General features: G+C 40.5%; 1 protein-coding gene across 2 annotated transcripts in view; it reads right to left on the bottom strand.

Moving 5' to 3' along the window:
- Positions 1–20,753, bottom strand: part of GALNT2 (polypeptide N-acetylgalactosaminyltransferase 2) — a 98,172-nt gene extending 77,419 nt beyond the window's left edge. For both annotated transcript variants that reach the window (XM_075043307.1, XM_075043308.1), the window contains exon 1: positions 20,536–20,753. In XM_075043307.1, the coding sequence (XP_074899408.1) occupies positions 20,536–20,667 (132 nt within the window). In that variant the 5' untranslated portion in view covers positions 20,668–20,753. The remainder of the gene's footprint in view (positions 1–20,535) is intronic.
- Between the last annotated feature and the right edge of the window lie 592 nt (positions 20,754–21,345).

Here is a 21,345-nt window from a genome sequence, read left to right as displayed (position 1 = left end):
CACAGGTCTAATCTCCATTGCAATATAGACACGCTGTTTTGTTTCCAAGGTGCTAGCTATGTCTGCTGCAGCAGTTCTGTGGCCTTGCACTCTATTGTAGTCATGGATTCACCCCACAGTCCTTTTGACAATAAAATCTCACCGACAGCACAGCCAAACTTGCAAGCAATAGCAATTATTTTGACTTATTTCCATCTAGCACAGCCTTTCTCAATGGAACTCACTAGGACATTTGCAGCTATGAGGAAGGGGGAGTTCACAGTCTATCCGTACCCCAGTATAGATACGAGAATGGAAAATTGTCACATTACTAGAATAAGGATCTTCACAGGAAGTAGGATCTAAGAAAATAACAGAATGCTTTTTATAGGCTATGCTTATTACCGCACAATACAGCAAAACCAAAGAAGAAAGGGTATTTGTATGCCTGGCTGTGAGGCTTTCTTCTTCACTCCTTGCCTTTTTAGATTCAAAGCAAAAGAGCTTCCAACATAATACAAAATCACAGGGTTTGTGAAGTTGTTCATAGGCTTGCTCTTTGGAGTCTAACCGGACAGACTAAAACATGAGGTACAAGATCCTACTGATCACGCTGCATGCCCCCAAAGCAGGGAGGAAATGGAAATCTAGATTGCCCAGGAGGAAAGTCATTGTAATTTTAGAGGTACTGAAATACCTTCATTATTAGTTGACAGATTCAGCCCCTGAATTTTGAAATTCACTACTTAGGTTTAAAAAAATAATACTACTATTGTAGTAATAAGAATATCTGCAACCATGCAGCCTCTTCCACCCCCCAAAGAAGAAAACTTCATAGCTGCTTGTAAAAACATACTCTGTCATGGACAGTTGTCTGAGCTGTGGGACACACTGGGAAAATTATCTGAGTCCAACACCAGACTTCCCTTTGAATTCAGTAATGCCCTTCTTCAGACTCTTTCTTTTCCTTATGCTCTCCCTCCTGCACAGGAAAAGCCACAAAGATTTATAGATAAACATGTGTTAAAAAGAAATCAATTCAATCTAGCTCAAATAAGAGAGGAAAGAGTTGTGGGGGAACAACAATACTGGGGGCTGGACACGGGCACTCAAAAGAAAAACTTCATTCAGACATAGCCTGTACCGACAAACAGCTGTTCTTACCCCCTTGAAGGGCAATATTGAGTAAAGAGGAATTTAAATACAGTGAAAACTCTCAGTCTCATAACAGTTGTGAACAATTAATCAGCTCTTCCAAGCACATTCTTCAAAAACATAACAACAGTTAGAGCCATCAAAAACATTAGTTTATTAAATGCAGGAGCACCAATACTGTGTTCAATGTAAGAATTCCACTCCCCTCAGTACATGCACTTCCTGAGAAATTAAATTCTGAAATAGGGCAAGGAAAACCTGCTTTTCTTCCTTTTATGAAAAAACTTTGATGAAAGTTTGTGCAGAATTAGAAAGCTTTGGTTTTAGGAACATTTTTTCCATAATGATTGCCTTTGGAGTCTGTGGCAGCTTGACAACTAGTGCCCCATTTCCCAAAACTTCAAGACAGGGCCATTCCACCAGTGGTCTGAGGCTACCAGATGCACCTTCTGCAGAAGTGGCCAATTACTGAACTAGTCAATCAGTAATTACAGTGAATTAGGCACATTTAAAATCTGGCTCTTAACAAAATAATCATGTCCGTTTATTTGCTTTCTGCACAAATTGAGACCACTTATTCACCCATTTAACAGATAAGTGCCCATGCTAAGACTTGCTTTCTGATCAGAAAATAAGCTACTCAAAAGTATGGCAATACTACTATTATGGCAATGGAAAAGAAAGACTGCTTGAAAAATTTGACCTTTCCGCTGGAAAGCCACACCAGATTGACAAAAGCCCTAAAGAGCAGTCACATGGACAGAGGGAGCAATGGTAGGCATGAATTCCTGTCTGCTGCTGTTAAAAAAAAAAAAGATTAAAAAAAGCCACTGAACAGATTGCTTTTTTCTTACATCAGACAAATGCTTATACTGGCTTCACTGAACAGAAGTACAACAAAGGTATAGCTTACAGTCAAAGATGTTAAAATAAGATTTTAAAATCCAGAAGCCACTCTCAACTACTTATAATAATCAAGTAATGTTTCGGCTTCTGAACCTAGCTGTTGACATACAGCTTCAGCGTCAGAGGCTAAATTTGATGGGGTTTCTGCATTGTGGTGACTTCTACCCATATGTCTATGTTGATAATCTGCACCAACAGAGCATATTTCTCTGCAGTTCACATACTGTACTCTTGTCATCAGTATCTGCTATGGACAAATCTCAGACATGAAAAGCAGAAATGTTAAGTTTTATATCCCTCTCAGTAAATACAAACTCCTGGGTTTGAACACCAGTTCTTCAAGTCAAGGAACTGAAAATGTCACAAAGGCGAGGGAAACTTCAAGGAAAAATACTGAGGGTATATCTATTTTATGGAATGAATATATTAGAATGAGCAGAACAAAGATTGTTGATTTTGTATGCAACTAGAATAAAGAAATAGCTACATCACCACTCTTCAAAAACAAATTCCTAAGCCTTTGGAGACATGCCATGCCACACAAACACAGGCTCCAAGACTGCTACTAGAGCAGATTTCTTTGGAAAAAGAAAGCCCACAATGACAACAAATTCAGCTCTGGCAGAAACTGTTTTTCAAAATGTCCTTGTGAAGCCATCTTTAACCTTCATTCAAAATCTTTGATATAAATTTATACCTAAGTTCAGTTTGAAACATCAAATTGCCTGACGTAGTAAACTGAAGCTTTGTCATCCACCCACCCACCCACCACCCAACACACACAATCTCACCCTGAAGAACTGTTTTTTTTCCCCAAGACCATTGTATTCCTTGGGCTCTGGTTACCACCAGCACAGCATTGTGTCACACTTTCCCTCCAGCAGGAAAATAACCATGTTATTCTTCTTTGTATCTGAACTTCCTCCTTTCACACTAATTTGAGGATTCTCTAAGCAAGAGGGGAAAAAAATTATTCTTGTTTTAATGACAATGTTTTACATAATTTCCTCCCCAAAGGGTACTGGTCTGCACTGGTGGCCAAAAAACCTCAACAGACAAGAACTCTATTTTAAAGTCAGTGTCTACATGCATGCCTTGCATCAGAAAAAGCACTACTGTAAGACAGATAACCCAGTATAATCCTACCAGCGGCCAAATTCTTTAAAACCTGGAACAATAAAATAGCATAACTTGTAGGAAGATACACAGAAAAAACTATTTGTGAGGACAGAAACTACATGGCTACGTATCTGCAGCAGTCAAGTATCAGCTGGAAGGGAGAAAACAGAGAAAAAGCAGAGGGACAGCACAGAGTTACCAGCTGCAAAGCAAGCCAGTCAGCACAGAAGGAGAACCCACTCAGTGGTCTCTATAAACTAAATCAAAGCTCCCTTCCTGGGGCAAAGCTGACTATGCTCCTTGGTAGAGCAATGAGCTAACCTTCTGGACATGGAACCGATTTTTTTCAGTATCATCTTGAAAATGAGCATTAATTTTAACTTGTAAGTTTGGTAGCCTCTGTACTACTTCTGTATAATGATTCAAAGAAAGCCTACTAAACCTTACTTGAATTTCAAGCATTGGCTACACACCAAGATTTTTTTTTTATCATGACAACTGTATGTGGAAGATGTTGTTCAGGCTCTGCAGAAGACTTTGTTACGAAGAACAGCATGCTTCTTCAAGCACTACCAGGAGCTACTTGGTCTCCCAAAGGTTATCACTTTCTTGTAACTCTCTTGTATCACTTCTAACTCTCAAAGAGGAAAATAATTGTGTGTATTAAGTTTTCATTCCTATTAGTTAACACTACACAATGAGGAGAGCAAGAGGGGAAAAAGGAAGGACTGTCAATTTTTTAATTAAGTATACTTACGCATTAATCATGACCATATGGTCATAGTATCATGCCATGAGATAGTTCAGGAACAGTGCATTTCCCCCTATAGACAAAAATAAAGTACAAGTGACCTGTCCACATGGATTTTACTCTACTTCATCAGTCCTTTATAGAGGAAATTATTACAATGTCCTTATCTCTGTGACATTTCAGGTTAACATTTCTCTGGTTTGGCAAAGATGTTCAACTGCAACTGTCTAGTAACACAAGATGTAGAAAATAAGTGTTGGTCTGCAGCCTTATGTAGAAGGCTGAAGGCTCCAACACCCCTGTTGCTTCAAACTGTAGCAGAGAGTAAATGGTGATGTGAAAGATGGAATCAGACACATTTTACCATCTCAAAAAGAAACAAGCTCCAACATATTTCAAAAGTCTTAAAGATTATAAACAGTACAATGGCAAAAATATCACAAGCAGATTAAATTAGCTTTTATTTATAAGACATAATACTTTCCACTTGCACTCAATGCAGACAGTTTATAAAGTAAAACAGCATGCTTACGTCAAATGGTAAAAATATTTTGCAAAAATGGTGCTTGTTAGTTCTTGTTGCAGTAGGAGAAATCTCCATTCCAATTTCTTTTACAGCAACATGACAAGACAGGTTTTGTTTTAAGTAACAAAGGTGGACAAAGAGGGATGCTGAACATGCAGCACATTCAGAATTAGTACATCTCTAAGGCGGCAGCTGCAAAACAGAGCCTTGGCAAATGAATGTTGTTGTGAAATACACAGCTTCTCTCAATGAACAGCCCAAGCCTACCACTGAAGTAGAGTTTGAAAACCACATAGTAAAATAGCAAACACGTTAAAATTTGTAGATACCCAACCACAGGAAAAAATTAACTTGGCAATTTCACCTCCCTTTCATAATTGCAGCTCTCATCTCAAAACACCTTCCGATCAATTTTGAAATAAGCTGAAGTTGTGCAACATTAAGATAGGCATTGACATTTCTAGTGCCAGTGCCACTTACTAGTAGAAGCGATGGCCCAAGGAGAAAGGAAGACTGAAAAACAAGTTCAACACCAACTGTTTTGTGCTGCGGAGAGGCACTGAACACAGTGGGAGCCACGGGCATCCCATGCTCGCCAGAGCCCAATTCACTACCTGCCAGAAGTTACTGTGAATTCCCAAACAGCCATCAATGGAAAAAAAGCAGCTTCATTTTAGCTTTCAGACAGGTCTTCTAGCTTTAAAGATAACCTAAACCTAGTATTGCAATGGTTGGAGTCACAGTGATGGTTACAGAGTAAATTGACCCTTCTCTTAGGAGATTTTCAATACCTTAGTCTTGCCACAGTTCGAGCTGTAACTTCGCTTGCGGATTCTCCCACCCAGCTGATTCTTTCCAGCAATTTTTGAAGCATGGTTTGTGGCTACACAAAACTCGGATTTTTATAGATTATTGTGACCTGAAAGTTTTTTCAAAATGTACCCACCAAAAGTGGGTACGATCCAAGTCACCTGGCATCCTAGGATGAAGCACCATGACTGTGTCGTATCTTTTTCCTTAGTTTTGTACACCCCTATACCACACATTTAATTTCTCTCTATATACACCATACTTTATAGTTGCCAAAAAAGCCACTGTAGTATCACGAGGGATGTGGTTTCCGTTTCTAGAAGCCTCCTTCCCTGCTAATGCAAATCTGAAGGCAGCTGACAGTCTACAAAAAAACCCAGTTATCATCACTAAAATCCAAACATGACTGAAAAAGAAATAAATCAGTCGAGTTGTGAAGAAGCAACTGAACGGTCAAATAGAAGGATACAACAGCCCAAAGAACAAAACATAAACATGAAGAGAACAGCTTTCCACTCACATTTGCTCTTAATGGGAAAGAATTGTTTTTGTCTACAAGTAAACTTGGTAAAAACGGGTATACTGAACAGCTCAATCTAAAACTGCATTGTTATTCTCAGCACAGAGACTATTTATTGTTTTGTAAACCTCAAAGCTAAGTGAATTTAACAGGATAACTAAAATTATACATTGTTGCCATTAGTAAAAATGAAAATCAACCAAAAAACCATCTGCAGGATGGTATTCTCCCCAGATTTCCTTCAATTCAACTGAATTTGACTTTCATGCAGAGACCAGGTAATACAGGCAGCATTTTATACTAACGGTAAGATTAGTAAAAAACACATTTGGTGTCTTAGGGCTTGTGATGATTTTCTGAGATAGAGAAAAGGGAAGTAAAAGGCTACACTTCTTTAGCATACCTTTCTTTGCTTTTTGACCTACAGCTTATCTTCACCCCGTTTTTTCCTTTTCTTACACAGGATGCTTTGTTGGTAACTGATGAAAATTATGTACAACACATACTATGCCTTTTAAAACAAAGTAGCAGCCTATATCATTACCCTTCCCTTTTCTGTTGCAGAACACAAGTAAAATGTGTGTTGGTGTGTGCCAAATACTATTAAAATTATTAGATACTTGCAGCCCTTCTTCCTCCATGGAAACACTGGTTTTGGGCATCAGAAACACAAGCAGCCAGTTCCTAGTTTAATTTACTTACCGAAACAGAAACATTGAGCTCTTTTTTTTGTATTCTACCAGTATGCAATTAGTTAATGCTTAAATCTAGGATCATAAAAGTTCTACTTAATGGAAAATAATCAAATGACCATCTAACTTCCTCTTTGTAAGCTCCTGGTTAGATAGCAGATTTCCCAAGAAGTATTCACCATACATTCTTTATTCCATGTCAGGAATACTGTCATGTCAATATCAGTAGCTTTTTGTACTTGCAGGGAAAAGAGTACATGCAATTTATTTACACGGTACTGTTTTTCAACTAAGATATACAGAGTACAGCCACTAGAGATTCAAATACACACCCAAGAGCACAGCACAGAAACTGGGCAAATAGAACTAATACAGCTTCTGCTGTACATCTTCAATCCTCGAAGGAGTAACAGGACAGCGTATGTTACCAGTCACCTCTATTACGGGAATGGGCATAAGAGCTAGAACTGCGCTTCCAGAAAAAACAGGCAGAATCAAGTTAAGAGTTGAAAAACTACAAGGTGCTACATGTGAGATAGATTATACTAGGATAAGTAAACATAAAAAACTGTGATTACCAATATCATGGTAGGGACTAATTAATCCCACTATAAAAAGCTAAAAGGCATCTGCATTTTTACTGGACACGAGCCAGTAACTACAATTTTCTTCAACAGCAAACAAGAATACTCTTGGCTAAAGTATTTTGGGGATTAATCTTAAAGTTAGCATGGACAAATTAAGACCACATACTTCAGCATGCTAGCACTCAAAGGAACAGTGAAAATACAGCCCATACCATGTTATGCACCTATTCAAACAGTACTATTGGGACAATTCCCATCTGAACAGTAGTTCTATCCATGCTAACATCATTGCATTAACTGGCAAGCACTCCCGTTAACTGGCAGAGCTGGGAAAAGCTTTGTTTTCCTGGCAAAATTCAGAATTCAGAAAGAGAGGGAAGAAGAGAATCAACTGCTTGATCATTGAATTGTGGGCAAAAAATAGCATTCAGGCATGCAATAACCACTATAACTTCCAAAACCAGAAGAGAAGCCAGTGCTAGCACTTCCTATCTGCCATTTTCTTCACTATTTGCAAAAGACTATTCAAACAGAGGAAAAAAAAAAATACTACAAAATTATTGTCTTAAACTGATAAGCCTGAAAAAGAAGACTAAACCATGACTCGAGAAAGCAAACATGCTGGCATCCCAGCTGCTACAGCCTACTGCCAGTAAGAGCATGAGAACAGTCTAAATGAAAACATCGCGCAGTTGCCAGAAGAACAGTTATACTGACATACTTCCAAAAAAACTCTCCCACTGGAGACTCTTCTTCTTTCAGCTGACAAAAGAGCCAGCTAAACAAATTCAGAGCTAGAAAACTGATATCCGCAAGCACTAGCTGATCACAAAAAGCTAGAAAAAAAAGTCTTTTTAATTATTCTGATAAGATGCTTATGTGAAAGTACATTTTCTGGACTGATCATTTAATGCTGCCTCTCTATCACCTCCCTCCAGGAAAAGGAGCACATTACTTTAACCTACAGAAGACGAAAGCAGACAAATGCCTTCAACTCACTTGAAACTGCAGATAGCAAGCTGCGTCACTGCGAAGTTCACACTTCTAGGCAAAAAGAAGAAAGTCAGACTTGTTCAAATATTCTGTGAGAAACAGCAGCAAAGTATCAGTATCTACAAAAAGGCCACTCTCTTTAGTTTTAAAAAAAAACACAAAAAACAAAACCATAAGTCATATACACACTTTGCCAAAACCAGTTTAAACATCTATCCTCACTTGTATTATAGAATAGAATCTTTACCTAAAAACCTGCCTTACCTAAGAAATTGTGTTTTAAAAAAATCCACCATGTGCCGTAATGTTCTGACAAGTATTCTGACAGTACAAGAGGAAAGTGACAGTCACATAGCTAAGGGGAATTAGGGATAAACTCAAAATGAGATGGTATATAACACTCAAACAGAAAAGTCTTAATAATCGAAGCAAATGCAGACACTTATTAGCTGTTTTGCGTACATAAACAAGTGCTTAGAGTCTTGAAGAACTGCCATAATTTCAGAGCTTCTATGGATTATTTTAATAAAAATTGCCATCTTAAGTACAGGGTTTCTCCTTAAGTTCTACTAGTCACGCCTCTTGAAAAAAAAAAGATAACATCTTGGAAGACTATCAAGTATATACACCCACTAACATCCAACACCTTGCTTATTCATCATTATGAACTGGCTTTTGTCACAAACTGGGTGCACTAAAGCCAACGTTTCTTAACATAGTTTTAGAAGTCTTCACAAGACTTCACCAAATCACTCACACAGCAGTTCTCTTAAAAAAAAAATATCCATCTTCAGAGCAGTTTACAATTGAAAAGCAATCAATTCAGGCATTGTAAAGTATTCAAAGGAAGTAACATCCAAAGTACTCCTATACCGCAAGGCTCATCAACCAACATCCCCAAACTGCCTTTTTTTTTTTTTTTAAATACACCTTTTGGAACCCCAAGGACATTTCTTTAATTTTTTTTTTTAAAAAAAGCAATCATTACATGATACATAACATTCAGTGAGTAGAAGAAAGAGTTTTTACATCAATTTTCTTGTGTACTTATCCAGATCTGTCACTGGAAACTTTTCTCAGTAACTGGGATAACGACATTGTGAGATGACAGCCACAATCACAGTTAATCTGAACAAATGCCATGATGTTTCCAAACTGTTGCCTGCATCTGAGCTGTTGCTGCTCTTGGAAATAAAATTAGAATATCACAATTCTAAATAAAACTGAAGATGCATGAACTGGAGGTTTCAGAAATGGTCAACATCAACCACACTAAGATTAGACGCTAGATGTGGTTCACTGCACAGCTTGACTACCGTACCAGATCCAGACCTACATTCTAGCAAGCTTAGCAGCATGAGGTCCCAGCACACTTCAATGCTGAAGACTGAAAAGCTTGAGCTATCTTTTCCACATGATGTATAACTTGGGACACTATAATTTCTTAAAGTCCATTCAATTACTGCCTTTTAATCCATAAAAGCCAATTATCTAGTATAGCTTGTCAACATATGCATAGACAAAAAGGTTTGGTTTTGAGTGAAAGGCCACACCAAGAGGTGACCACATGAGAATTTCTACTGTAAGACCACAGCTAACATTCACACACAGATATCTAAATACTACTAGGAAGAAGGCCTTTTCTAAGTTCATGGTGTAGAAATAACCTATTAAGGCCATCCAATCTTTTGCACAATAGAACCAGGACTCTAGACAGTGCTGTCATGCAAACATCAGTCAGAAGTGTCCTGAACAAGTGGTGCTATCTTTTCACCAGACTTTCCCATACTGTCAGACAGTGTTTACAACAGCCAAGTTAATCAAGAAAAGGATTACTTACACACAGACAACTTAGCAAATGTACTACTTGAAGTTGTCAAAAATATTTTATACATGCTTAAAAAAAACCACAAAACAAAACAAAAACAAAACACCCACACAACTACTTTGGCATATCACTAAATAAAGACACAATCATGGCCAAATTTGAAACATTTGCAATCATTAAGGAATAATAATGACAAATTAAATATATATATATTTTAAAAGTCACACTCCAAGACTGTGCATGTGTATAAAACCAGGTTTGCCTAAGTTTCTGGCTCTTGGGATTGCAAGCACACATGAGAGAGAATATTAAATGATTGCAAACTGATTGTATCATCTTGATATTCTAGCTATTGTTCCCAGGATACAAGAAGTATTTTTCCTAGAACACCACTATGATCTGCATTAGTTATCTCAGTAGGTAACTGAAATGGATTTTTAAGCAAATAGCTTTTGCTGTGTATAAAGCCAGGTACTTTAGGTCTAGGCTAAAGTGAACATCAAGATCAATCTCTTGCTTATTTTTTGCTAGAGAATCTTCAGAATGTATTGGGAATAACTGAACAATTGCACCTTAACGAGACGTTCTGCATGCTTACCAAGTTGCTCGCAAATGTGACAGTCACTGCAAGTCCTTCAAAAATTTTTTCTCCTCTGATCAGTATAAGTTTTGTCCCAACGTATTTCCAACTCTTGTTGACACTACCACTGAGGTATCACAATCACCCACTCAGTTCAAACTTCCCACCAAGAATCTGCTGGAGTGGGGGTATTGTCTTTGATAGACATCTACCAGTTTAAGATGTATTAAGAATGGTTCTTAAAAGTGCACCAAGTAACAGAGACAAGCTGCAGCTCTCTCACGGGGACCTTACTGCACTTGCTATGATTACTGTTCACCATCAGCATCTCCAGAGAATGCCAAAAGAGCTAGATGTTGTGTCAGTGGAACAAAAAGGAACATTTCCTTAATTAAAACTTTTAAAAGTATTCACTAACATAGTGCATATGGGCAATAACTATACCACATATTAGAACAGTCGGTTCACCATTCATTGAGGCTAAATCACATAGCACATCTTCATGTCAGTGGCTGTTGGCAAAGCAACACATTGTGTTGTGACAAGAGCACAAGTCAGAGGACTAAAGAACACCCTCTATTTGCTCCAAATAGGTAACGCAGGAGAAAATGAGTAAGGTTGCTGTTGATAGATGGTCTGCTGTGGTAACCAGGAGGACTGCTACATTCCATGGTAGCAAAAGACATGGCACCACCCATAATGAGAACTTATTACACTGTCTGGACAACATATGCAAACCTAATTTTGCAAAACACTCCAGCAGATATATACTGTAATTCAATCGCCCCCACATTTTTGGTAGGTCTGCCTACCACAGTAGTGGTTTTGTGATAGGGACATTTCCCAGGGGTTGAACAACGACCTGCAAGTATATAGGCTGGCCCACCATTAGTCGGTAGCAGTTTGCTACCACATGAAGTAATTAATGAGAAGGAATTTTTCCATTTCCTTACCAAGGTCTTAAGAGAACCTAGGCATACTTGAGTGAACAGACTTTGCCACTTCATTTAAGAGAAGCAAGAAAAAGAAAAGCCAAGCTGTCTAAAAATCTTAAACATTTCATCTTGCTAAAACATATATCCATATATACACTCATATATTTATTGACCATCCTTAAACCAACAGGCCAGCTAGAGCAAATTTATTTTAGTAACTGAAACTAATTTCAGCTGTGCTGATTACTTCCAGGGTGGCTAAACATTTGGAACTTCATACAAGGAGAAAACATTTTCTCCTCATCAAGTCATAGCTCTTTGAGAATTTGTGCACAATAGCATTAGATCAGTGCCAATTCTTAGTATAATGTTTCCTTGGCTAAAGTCTTTTTGTTTCAAGCAGATCTGTTACTCAGTACGGACAGCCTGTTGCACTTTGCTAATGCCTGAACTTGGCAGAATCTCTAGTTATTCTTTGCTTTCCTTAAAAAAGCACCTAGGTTTTATGACAATATTACAACTTCAGAAAAGTTGTTTAACAACTGAACCTGCAACCTTTTCAATAGGCTCTTTTTTTCCATAAGAGACCATAGTTATAAAGACGACAAATCCAAATTATTGCCTTTGATGTGCACTACATAGCAGTTTTGGGGGATATATGGAATGCTCTAAAATTCAGACTTTCTGTTCTTTTACTATCTCATTCCTTCCCATTTGAATTTCATAAGCAGAGCTCAAAACTAACATCTGCCTGGATAGTCCCTTTACACAGATGTGCTCTATCAGGTGGTGGAGCTATTTGAATTAGCATATTTTAACTTGTTTAAATGACAATAAAGTACCCTGGGCAATTAACAAAACTAGTGTATAAAAAAGGGATAGTGGAGAAAATAAACAGTTTAGACAGATAAGAAGGCAACTGGGGGAAAAAAAAAGTGTTGATAGTAATTTGCACAGGCTACATTGGAAGGCTATCATATGAACAAGTTCCTTTGTTTTCTTAGAAGAAAAAAACCAAAACTTCAACATGCCAGTTGATGCACACCAAGGAAAAAAAAAAAAGAAAAAAAAGGCCTACCTTAAAGCCACAATGGAAGTTTGAAATACACTATATTCCAACAGGGGATGTTACCAGTCACAGTTTATAGAAAGAAAACAGATGCTGATTCTTTCTACTTTCTTGATCATTAACAACTACCACAGGACACAATAAATAGTCCAGGACCGCTTCATTCACGGTAAGATTACTTGGCAAATGAACACTTAGACAATGACAGGTAAGCATGTCCTCAGTATGCATCAGTAACATACAGGTTTCATAAAATAATTCATTCTCCAAATATTGGGGGGGGGGGGGTGGGGAGACCAAACAAACCACCACACATTTAAATAGCTTCACTTCCACTTAGCGGGAGAGCTCTACCATATGAAGCTTTCTATGGAAGAACGTTACACACCCAGAGAGAACATGAAACAGTTCAGTTTCTAGTGTTATATCTTATACTATGCCTTTAAATTCTCAAACACATAAAACAAACATTTTGATATGAACATTTAACTTTTTTTTTTCAATCTTCCCTCCTCAATCCATCCCTTATTCCTTTGAAAGCTTACATGAAAGGAAAAAGCAGAAAAGAAGATGAGCACCTACTAATTTCAAAACAAATAGCATGAAAGAATGCACCCAGGTTTTAAAATTTATATAGCTTAAGATACCACCACTTTGCATTACACGATGGCAATAAAACAACCTGCTTAGAGTTCCCTTCTGTAATGCCCACGCTGATACTCCATTTCCACACTATCCCGATATATTCGGGCAATGACATTCAGCCCCATATTACATTACAAAAATGTAAATGTCTCGCTGCTTCCTGCAGATTCATTATTAGAATTCAAATGTATTGCCAACACATGGCATTGCCAACATATTAGCAATACGCAGCTTCTCCATTAAGTCCTAATAAAAAAAATCACATTTAGTAACACATTATCAATGGCCAGGGAGTTGAAAAAATGCCTGTGTGACACCTGGTTATACATTGATTTGTACTGCTATAGCTAAACTACTGTCAAGAGCAGGTTATTTAAGAAAAGATTTAAGTGGACAAAATCGATTTAAACAAAAATACAAATTTATCTTTTGCATTGACTTCACTTGAGCAGCTTACACTCATCACCCAAGTTTCACAGGATCAACTGTATCCTAATGTTTTCTCTTCAGACAGATTTAACTTAACCAAAAGTACTGTATATTAACTTATTTATATGTAGTTACCAGAAAGCCAATCAAAACATTTTCTAGGCTGTCTGCTGGAATTAGTATTTTTAAACAGTTTCTAGGCATGCAACAAGGGTTACTCTCTTGTGACACCCAGTACCAATATAGAAGTCTCTCTTCTGTTATGTCATAGAATATCATTGTGAGCAGCTTTCTAGCAGACAATACCACATCTCTCATCTGACCTACCATCATCTTAACAAAACAGTATCAGTTATACACAAGCACTTGGTTACCACATAACATTGTAAACCAAAAAGGACCAAAAGAACAGACAAGACAAAGGAGGAAAAAATAATCAGCATTTCTAAGGAAAAAATGTGGAATTACCATGTAATTTTGAAGACTGAGATTGACGTTCTCTAACATATGTTTAAACAGTTTATATTTTGGTTTTCCAGGTTGGTCTAAAGACCAAGTGATGACAATTTCATTTCGGTAATCACTCCTGAGATGGATCTTTAATATTCTTTTACATCATATGAAGTAATATTGTGCCTTTTCTAAATTAGAAGAAAAGAGCCATCATATCACTTTTCATGTTGTATTTTGGAAGGATCTAGAACACATGGAAAGAATGACTGGCATTTATTTGCAATACACCTCAAAACACAAGACCAACAAGACAGAACAGGTAAGGTACATGGCACATTTCATTAGCGCACTAATTAATTTTTAAACTACATCTGTCAAAGGACATCACTACAACTTACAAACTTTGTACGCAGAGATCACAGTAAGCAGCAAACCACAGCAGCAATGGAATAACAGAGAAGCACAGCAAACTACTACAATACCCACAAGAAAGGGAAAAGCTAGGGGAAAAGCTGGTTAACTACCCTGTTTCGTATGACACTACTGAAGAATTCATTCTTGTTTCCCCAACCCCTTCTGCCATTACTACAGCCCTGCTCTTACTTCTCCATTTATGAAACAAAATAGCTATCAGTAATCCAAGAGCAATAGCATCTGTACCTACGCCAGAGTCATCAGTTTCTAATCTGGTGGGTTGCAGGGGACAACGCAAGAGTCTTCTAGCTAAGGATTAATTTCTCACTGCCCCTCCATATCAACAGGAAAAAAAAACTGTGGAAGCATTTCAAATAGCAGGGGAGAAAAAGGGAAGAGCCCAATACAAGCACAGACCTAAACGGACTGCACAAAATTTGCATTTGACTGCCTTTGCATCACACTGAAACTTAAATTTTATGAAGTAATCCACAAAAACAAGTGACTGAATTGCCAACACAGTCATTTTGTCAAGTGAAATAGGTTAGATTAAGAAAACATGCATGTATGACAAACTTCAGAGACTCATTTTTACATTCTAGTGAGAGAAGGACAGCTTTATTATTGAAGTGCCTGGGCATTTAATTTCTTTCCCATTTATTATAGTATTGTATAGAAGGCAGACATCTATTAGCAGAAACTGTTACCTGTTACACAGAGGAATGTCTTTTTCTATCTCCTTGCACCTTCCAGGAAGTGAATGCCACAGAAATGACACATGACAATTAGACTTTTTTAACCTTTGATATCTTCACTTGTCTAAACATCAAGATATCAAAAAATCACATCCAATGTCACATCATATAAGGGACTGAATTTACATTTAAAAATGATACGGCAAACTAAACTTAGCATTTAGCAATTAAAACAGGCAATGCCTTCCTCTGATGAAAGAAGGCAAGAAAACTGGAGAGGTTATTTTTAACCCCCTTCCAAAAAGAAGCTCTACTGCCTTCATGCACCTTGAGAGAAACAGTAAAAAGAAGTTACACTCCACAGTTTCATTCTCTGACAAAAACAGGTTAATGCACCTAAAGTTAAAACACATTTCCTTTTTCCTCCTACTTAAACCTTCAAAAAGAAACTTAGGTGCACTAAATATGTAGTATATGTAGCACTCTTGCTCTCCTATGTACGTCATTATGTGCAATGGCAGTAAGAGCCTCATTTAACAGTAACTGAAATAGTTCAGGGTTTCCAAAAAAGGAGAAAAGAAAGAGGAAAAGAAACCTTTGCGTATGCTGAAAGGAGTAATTCTAAAGTTTTATCCTTGTAGAACAAGAACTGACAGAGCTTGCTTCTTTTTCCCCTGCTTTCCCCAAAGCGATTGAGTAACTTTTAATCAGTCACGTACTCAAGGCAAAGCATCACTTTTTACCTTTGGATTTATTTCATCTCAGCTAGCTCCATGGTACAGCCACCTATCAAAAGACTGCTCCAAAGTAAAACAAACAAACCAACCAACCAAACCAGAACACGGAAAGGAAAACAAGCACAATGTACAGGGTAATAACCCATTCTACAGGAGAAGCCTGCCTCCTTGTGGCTCAACTAACCGCAAATTAGGTTTCTCCAATTCCTTCCATCACACCCAGTAAATCTGGTGAGCCAAGAGAGTAACAAGCTTCTAGTTCAAGGTGGTTTGGGGGTTTGGTTTTGTTGGGTTTTTTTTGGTTGGGTTTGGGGGGGGGGGGGGTGGGTTTTAGTTTGGGGTTTTTTTGCGGGGAAGTTGATGAAAAAGAAAGATGATTCTAATTCTAAGAAGCACTAGCAAAAGTTATCCGTCGGTCATTACTGAAAGACTGCTTTTAGCCTCCTCCTCTAGATAGCAAAGACAGGGTGGGAGGGGACAGAGGTCCAACTTAAAAACAACTGACATTCTTTACATGGCAACAAAAGCAAAAGCTTGTCAGCACTCCAGCACCTAAATCCAGAAGGCTCCAAACCTTGGCTCAGCGGCAGCTTAACCTAGCAGGCGACTCTTGATGCCTTAGCTTTCAACAGTAAATTCCCTTTCTGCCTATAGGTCTCCTTCAGGAGGATTTCACTCTTGGCAGCAGTGAAGCATTTGGTGCTTTCAACAAGATGCAGACATTCCTCTGTCCTGCCTGAAGGGCTCAATTACACGGGGCTACTGTCTTAATGCCTAGAAGAGTAAGTTGTTTAGAAAACAGCTGGGATTTTTGGCTGATATTTTTTGGTTTTTTTTTTCAATCCAGCCACTCTATTGTGCAAGAGCTTAGTGCTTAAAGAACTCAAAACCTGTGTGACAAATACACAGATTCAAATTCACACCAGTCTTAGGAGGGGATCACTTCATCAGGATGACTTTGGCTTAGGAGGGTATGAGTAGCTTTCTAAGTATCTTGCAGAAGCTGCTCCATTTTGTGCAAGTCTGAGACACACAGCATGAATCGCTTTTGCTACAAGTTAGGAAATTCATCCACAAGAAGAAGGGAAGTTCCAGTCTCCACTCCAAAGGCTTTTTAATATAAAACACATTAAGTGAACACAGAAGTAGCCCACATTTTTCTGCATCTCACAACTGTTGGGCTTGCAACTTGCTTTCTTCTGTGTCACAGCCTCTGTTTTGGGAACGGTTTCTCTAGCCTTTAAACAAGTGAATCAGACTCACTCTTTCCAATCTCCAACCCAGTGATCTGGCTGGAAAAGAAGTGAACTGAACCCATGGATCTCTCATGCTTATAGTCATTTTAATTGGAGATTCACTGAAGGGGAGAAGAAAAGAAAAAAAACAAAAAAAACCACCTCACACATTTTGAATGAAAGACTTTGACTCTACCCTTTTCTTCTTTCCAACAAAAAAAAAAAAAAAAAAAAAAAAAAAAGAAAAATGTTGTCACACCCTAAATTCCAGACATGGAAGATGTCAGTTCTTTCTGCTACAGTTTTTATGCCTAGGTCCAGAATGAGAAGCATTGCACTTTTTTTTTTGTTATTATCATTTGCAGATTTACCCAGGAGACAGCTACTACTTTGTGTGCCTTAGACCCTTTTGTGCCTGCTCAGCTCCTACCAGGCCAGAGCACTGCACAGAGGGCTGTGGATTCTACCACTGTTGCCAGGGGCCAAAAACTTAGGCAAGGCTGTACCACACACTGCAACATCCAAATAGCTTCATAGATCTCATTAGAAAGGTTGTAAACAGAGAAGCAAAATAAGTAGACACTCACATTAACGCTGACACTACTCTAATAAGAAAAGCAAAAAAAAAAAAAAGACAGAAATCACTCTTTTCTCTTACTCCAGTGCAATCCTGGCAAAGGGCAAACACCTTCAACTACTGAAGAGAGAGGGAATCAGTGGTGTTCATCACATCACGAGACTGGCTGCTGTACCAAACAAGTCCAGTATGTCTGGATAACACACTAGGTCTGTGTATGGAAAAAAAAAATCATCCTTCTGGAAAAAAACCATTCTGTTTGTATAACCAGATCTGTAATTAACATGCAAATTACTCACACAAATGAAGAACTATCCCCTCCCGGCTTTTGTAATTTTATAGACTGAACACGGCAGAGACTTCAATTTATTAAAAGTGATGTTCTTCTGTATGCAACTCTGTTTCCATTATATTGAAATAGTGGGCAAGTAATAAGGAGTACATGAAGTCATACACCAAGAAATTTACTACAGCAGGGTTTCTGTTCATAAGTTTAAGACAGTTTGTGTTTTTGCTTTATATCAGGGCCTGACACCAAGTTAATAAGCCTTTTATTGAGATTCAAAAGCTATTACATTACACACATCTTCCTCTACTTACATTTGCTAACCTACGCCGAGGCCTAGGATTAAATTTTACGCTTCACTGACAGAAAATAGAATCCTAAATCACCAATCCACACATAATTGTTAATTTCCCCACTTGTTTCTTGTGGTCACAGTACCTACTTTCTTCCTTATCATGGCCCTACTTTTTAAACTTTCACATTTTTAAAACTAGCCCTGAGCTTCAGCGCAGGCCTATGAAATGTCTCATTTTCTTTAAATTATCTTTACTGAACTCTCCCAATTATCCAGACCAGTAAGGTTTACTAAATTTTGTGCAGAATGATAACAAATAACACTACCGAAGCAAGTATCAGGATCATAGATCTTTTAAAGCCATAATAAAAACTCCTACCAATATCAATAATAAACAGCAGCAGGTTCTAGTAGATTAAGTACCAGACTCGTACTCAGAAAAACTGGTTTCTTTTCTATTTTATTCTCACCTAGTCTTCTAGGTGACCTTGGGCAAATCACTATCCCTACACTGCAGTTTCCCCAGCAGTAAAAATGAATTGAACAGAGTTGCAGATCTGTCTGGAAACTCCAGATGAAACACACCATAAGCGTTAAAAATATATTTCCCTATCTGCAGATATATCTGCCTTGATAGCTTTTCTTTATCCCATTATACATCAGCAGCAGCGTAAGATTGCTTTTACTTTCTAAATACACTCTAGTGGTTCTTCAAGAATGGCTTTAGGCTACTGCCTTACTTTTTATCACATGCTTGATCTATTTCTGCTACTGTATCTACTTTGAAGGACCAAGAGCTTGTATTTAGCAATACGCACTTCACACTTACTTTAATATATTACACCAAAAGTTGCTGTTGAACACATTCCTAAGCTACAGGGAGAAAATAAAACAGGACAAATCAGAACAGAGAGCCAACTATCAATGAGCAGCAACTCATTCTCTAGACCCTTGCTCATGTAAGTAATCGTGGAAGTATTTGCTTCCACGACCTGCCACGGGAATCAGTCATCAGCAGATTTTTACCAGGAATACATGCATTGATGAACCAAACTGCATCAAAGCAACGTAAAAAGATTCCTCTTCTTATACACTGCTAGACTTAAGAAACACTACTTTTCATTTAACAGGAGACTGCCATTTATTATCAAATAACACTACTACACTGCGGTGTGCTTCGCTCACTTGCCATCTTCCCGTTTCTGGGTTTGTTTGGGTTGTTTTGAAAAACGATGCAATTATGAGGTGCTTTTTCACCTTTCCTATTCCAAAGCATAAGGCTTAAACAACAGTTTCTAAAAGCTCTTGGCTTTGCTATTCTTTGGGGGAAAAAAGCCAGCCCCCCCCCCGCCCCAAAAGGCACTTACTCATAATTAATTTTTCTAAACAGAGTTAGTGGATAAAGTTGCCACTTCCCACATCGTGCCACAAAAGCCTGTTTTGCTTGACACAAATGTGAACTCTGACGTACTTAACTTCCAGTTATTTTCCTGACCGAGGAATTGCTACAACACATCGAAAAATTTACTTCATAAGCTGACGGACAGAATAATGAAAAATCACTTCTCTACTGTCAACAGACAACTTCTTGAACATTAGCGACGGAGCCGCTGAAAAAAAAAAGGAAGAGACGGACCTTCCCCACCACAGACACGAGCGGTGACAAATCCAGCTATTTCCTGAAATATCGCAAAAGCGATCAGAAGAGAAACCCAGTGTATTTCAGGCGTAGCGCTAAGGAGAAAAAAGAAATCGCTGCGCATCCAAGAGGGAACAGAGAAGGGGGGGAAAGGCATTTGCGGCTCGGCTCCTGGCGCTGGTTCTCTGGGTGGCAAGGCGAGCCCGAACGGCTCCGGTGCCGGCGGGGGAAGGAAGGAAGGGGCAGACGTTATCTGCCGGGAGGGGAGCGGAGCCCGGGCGGGCTCCCCCCCCGCCCCGCTCTCCCCTCCCACACCAACTTCCCCCGGCCCGGGACGTGGCCGGCCGCAGTTGGATAGGGAGCGACGTGACGAGGCTAAAAACCGGTCTGAAGTCCACAAAGAAGCCGTCTGCCTCCGGGAAACGGGCTGGGGAAGGGAGGGCGGGAGGAAGGACGGACGGACGAGGGGGGGGGAACGCCCGGGGGGGAGTTCCACCCCGCCCGAAAGCGATCGCCTTCCCGCCCCGCGGGGCTGAGGAGATTCACCCCCACCACACCCCAGCCCTGAGGACCGGGCAGCGCCGCCCCCAGCCCGGCCCGAGCCGAGCCGGGACGCGGAACGGGCGCACCTTCTCCCTCCCGCCTCCCGCCCCGCGGCGGGCTCCGGGCTGGGCTCTCACCTTCCTCCCGCCGCCGCCGCCGCCACCGCCGGCGCCGGCCAGCGCGGCGCTACCGCCCGAGTACATGTAGTAGGCGATGCCCAGCACCCAGAGGAAGGCGAAGCAGAGCAGCAGCCGAGACCTGCGCCGCATCCTCCCTCTCTCCCTCCCGCGCCGCCGCCAGGCCACCACGAAACGGCCAGCAGCAGCCGCCGCCGCCTCCGCTCCTGCCGCCGCCGCCGCCGCCGCCGCCGCGCAGGGTCAGGGGGCAGAGGGCGAACGCCCGCCCCCCGACCAATCCCGCGCCGCTCGGCCCCGCGGGGGGGCGGGGCGGGGCGGGGCGGGACTACCGGCGTCGCCATGGTTGCAGCACGCCGGGCCGCCGCCTCCTCCCTCACGGGCCGGGGCGGGGGGGAGCTGCGCGCCCCCCGCCGGCGGCAGGGCGCGCACCGGCCCGGCCCGGCCCCGCCCACCCCTCCCCGCCGCGGTTCTCCTCAGCGGCTGCCTGAGGGGCGGCCGGGCGGCGGGAGCGGCGGGTACCGCTCTGGGCCGCGGCCCGCCGCCTCTCCCGCCGCCCCGGGCCGACCGGCGGCGAAGTGTCTGTGGCCGCGCTGAGCGGAACCCCCTGACGTGAGGAGCGGTCCCGGCTCGCAGGGCTGGCTGGTGGCTGCAGCCTCCTCCCTCCCCTGCGCTCTCCGAGGATCGGATCGCTCCTCCTGTGGGCTCTCCCGCTCCCACCGGGACTGGCGGGTGATGGAAGAGACTCCCAGGGCCACAGAAGCTCCCAGGGCTGGCCGCCACGAGTCCCGCGTCTGCCTCTCTCCCCGTTTT

The sequence above is a fragment of the Buteo buteo genome, chromosome 12 (genome assembly GCF_964188355.1).
Source record: "Buteo buteo chromosome 12, bButBut1.hap1.1, whole genome shotgun sequence".
Taxonomy (NCBI): domain Eukaryota; kingdom Metazoa; phylum Chordata; class Aves; order Accipitriformes; family Accipitridae; genus Buteo; species Buteo buteo.
This window is presented reverse-complemented; position numbering and strand designations above follow the sequence as displayed.